The sequence below is a fragment of the Pipistrellus hanaki genome, assembly GCF_964339955.1.
Source record: "Pipistrellus hanaki genome assembly, chromosome: 1".
Classification (NCBI taxonomy): domain Eukaryota; kingdom Metazoa; phylum Chordata; class Mammalia; order Chiroptera; family Vespertilionidae; genus Pipistrellus; species Pipistrellus hanaki.
The window spans coordinates 72,497,783-72,500,271 of NC_140503.1; the positions used below are offsets into that span (position 1 = coordinate 72,497,783).

Here is a 2,489-nt window from a genome sequence, read left to right on the forward strand (position 1 = left end):
AGGGGACAGAGAGCAGGGCTTGGGCCAGCAGGGTCTGGGTGGTGCTAGGTCTTCCTCCAAGCCACAGAGCTCTGTGAGGACAGTAACCAGAGGCTGCTCTAGGTCCTGTGGGATGCAGGAAGGCGCCTTCAGTGTCCAGAGGACGGGGCCGGGGGGGCGGGGGTGGGGGAAGAGACAGTGTGACAGACAGTATCTGCTGAATATTTGGAAATATTCCCAAATATTCTCTTGGGCATGGAAGCAAGAGGTATGCAGAACTAGCTACATGCATTTCCAGGCACTTGCCATAGCTTCATTTGCTGTCTTTCCTCTGCCGTGGCTGAGGCACACACACAAACACACTCCCACACAGGCCCAGGCCCAGCGTACAGCCCCAGAACCGAGTCATAGTGCAATTTTATTCAGCTTCAGAACCATAATGCTGAGGCCTGCCCTCCTCCCTTGCCACCTGCTGCCATTTGTCCATGGTTTATGTCTCAGGCTTGGCCTGTGAGGGGCTCTAGGAACCCAGCAGGGCAGGGGTCCCCAGGGTCAGATGGGGGGGAAAAGGGGGAAGGTGCCCATAGTCTACCGGCTGGATCAGCTGCAGCCCCCCACGCCCTTGATGAGGTTGGCGGCCTCGGGGATCTGGCGGAAGAGGTTCCGAAGGGTGTCCAGCTCCTGGGTGAGCTGCTCCACGCGGGTGCGGAGGCGATCGTTCTCCGCCATGTACTCCAGCACCTTCTGCTGTGTCTCCAGGATGCGCCTCTTGGCCTTGTCCCGGCTCTTGCGCACCGCGATGTTGTTCCGCTCCCGCCGCAGCCGGTACTCCAGGCTGTCCTTGTTGACTGCCTTCTTGCCCTTGTGCGAGGAGCCAGCCGGGGAGGGAGCCTTCAGAAGGGGACTGCAGGGGGGCGCGGCAGCAGCCATAGGGGCCTGGAGAGGAAGGCACAGGGGGGCGAGAGGTGAGGGCTGGCCAGGAAGCAGAGCAGAGGTAGGGCAGCGAGGCCGGCAGCCAGAGCACCCTTGGGCCTCCAGGAGCTGTGGGCTGCAGAGCCAGCTGAGTCCCAGGCAGCGCAGGCTCGCCTGCCAGATGCACAGGGTCCCGGCTCTGACTGAAACTCCCTCTCCTGCTCCACACTCTCTGAGGACACTTTCCTTCTATCTATCTTGAGCCTCCAATTCTGTGATCAGCTGGCATTTCCTCTTCTAGAAGCGGGCGGCAGAGACACAAGAGGCGGGCAGCAGAGAAGCCGGGGGCCTGAGGTCAGGCAGGTCCCCTGGCCACAGGGGCTGCAGGACATTGGGCTTCAGGGTGGGAGTAGATCCACAGAGAAGGAAGCAGGCTCATGCCTGGATGGTGGGTGCAGACAGCTTCGGGGTGAGTCACTTTCACAAAGCAACGCCAGACACAGGCCCACCGACAATGTAAGCAGGAAGCTCAGGGTCCCCCGCCCCGTCCACAGGGGCCTCTCTCCGGCCACTGGAAGGCAGGGAGGAGGGCTGACCCGCTCTTACCTTGAGGACACGCAGGGGCTGGCTGGGCGCTGCCAGGGCCGGGGGCAGGTGCATGGCCGTCTGCCCGCAGTGCGCCACCTGGTACTGCAGAGGGTTGTAGCCGCTGCGGCCGGCCCCGCGGCCGCCCTCGGGGCCCCGCGGCTCCTCCTTCACAGCCACGGCCCTGGGGTCGTAGCTCCCCGGGCTGCTGTAGATGCCGGGTCCCAGCGCCTTCCTGTCGGGGCCGAAGGTGTGTGGGGGGTAGGCGAAGGGCCGAGGGTCAGGCGGCAGGTAGTGGGGGAAGGCAGGGGCTCCCGAGCCCTTGAGGCCTCGGGCCTCCGGTGACGGCTTCACAGCGAAGAGGTCGGAGAGAAGCTGCTCCTCCCCGGACTCGATGTAGGCGGAGAGGTCTATGGAGGCCTCGTGCTCGCACATGTCCCCCAGCTCCCCAGGCCCCGCGCGGGCCCCCGAGAACTCGAGTGGCTGCTGGCCAGCCCGGGGCTCACACTCGTAGTAGGTCCCGTGGGACATGGCTGGTCCGCCCCCTGGGCTCCCCGCCCCCGGCCTGCTCTTGGGGCACCTTGGGATGCTCGGCCTGCCCTTCCTCAACTGCCCCCTGCCCTAGATTTGCCCTAGATCTGCCCTCTCGGGCTCCTCTGCCACCCACTCCTGCCTGGCCTCTCTCCTCCCGCCTCTGTTTCCTTTTCCTTCCTCTGTAGCCAATGCAGCTTTTCTCTTCCCTTTTTTCCGCCCTCTCTCCCTGGGGTGACTCAGGGAGGGGCAGGGCGCACCCCGAGGGAGGGATGCGGGCCTTAGAGAAATGGGGCCCCCAGCCTATCTAGCGGTTGGGCACTCTTTGGTCAGGATCCAAGTCAGAGATCTGAGCTGCCCAGGAGCTGGTGCTTCTGGGAACACCTCCCCGGTTCCCGCTGAGTCCAGGGCATGCCAGCGTTCTTGCTGAGGGCAACACCTTCCTCTGAGAGTCCTCTTCCCTCCAACCTCCAAAGGGTTCT

General features: G+C 64.0%; 1 protein-coding gene across 1 annotated transcript; it reads right to left on the bottom strand.

Annotated features, from left to right (window-relative positions):
• Positions 1-386: 386 nt before the first annotated feature.
• CEBPE (CCAAT enhancer binding protein epsilon) lies at positions 387-2,197 on the bottom strand. The gene is made up of 2 exons (XM_084867627.1): positions 1,498-2,197; positions 387-915 (listed from the first exon to the last, which is right to left on the bottom strand). The coding sequence occupies exons 1-2, from the start codon at positions 2,005-2,007 to the stop codon at positions 580-582; spliced, it is 846 nt and encodes a 281-aa protein (XP_084723753.1). The 5' UTR covers positions 2,008-2,197; the 3' UTR covers positions 387-579.
• Positions 2,198-2,489: the final 292 nt, after the last annotated feature.

Coding starts and splice junctions, on each gene's coding strand:
- CEBPE (XM_084867627.1), bottom strand. CDS start 2,007: ATGTCCCACGGGACCTACTACGAGTGTGAGCCCCGGGCTGGCCAGCAG. Junction 916..1,497: donor AGCCCCTGCGTGTCCTCAAG/GTAAGAGCGGGT, acceptor CTTCCTCTCCAG/GCCCCTATGGCTGCTGCCGC.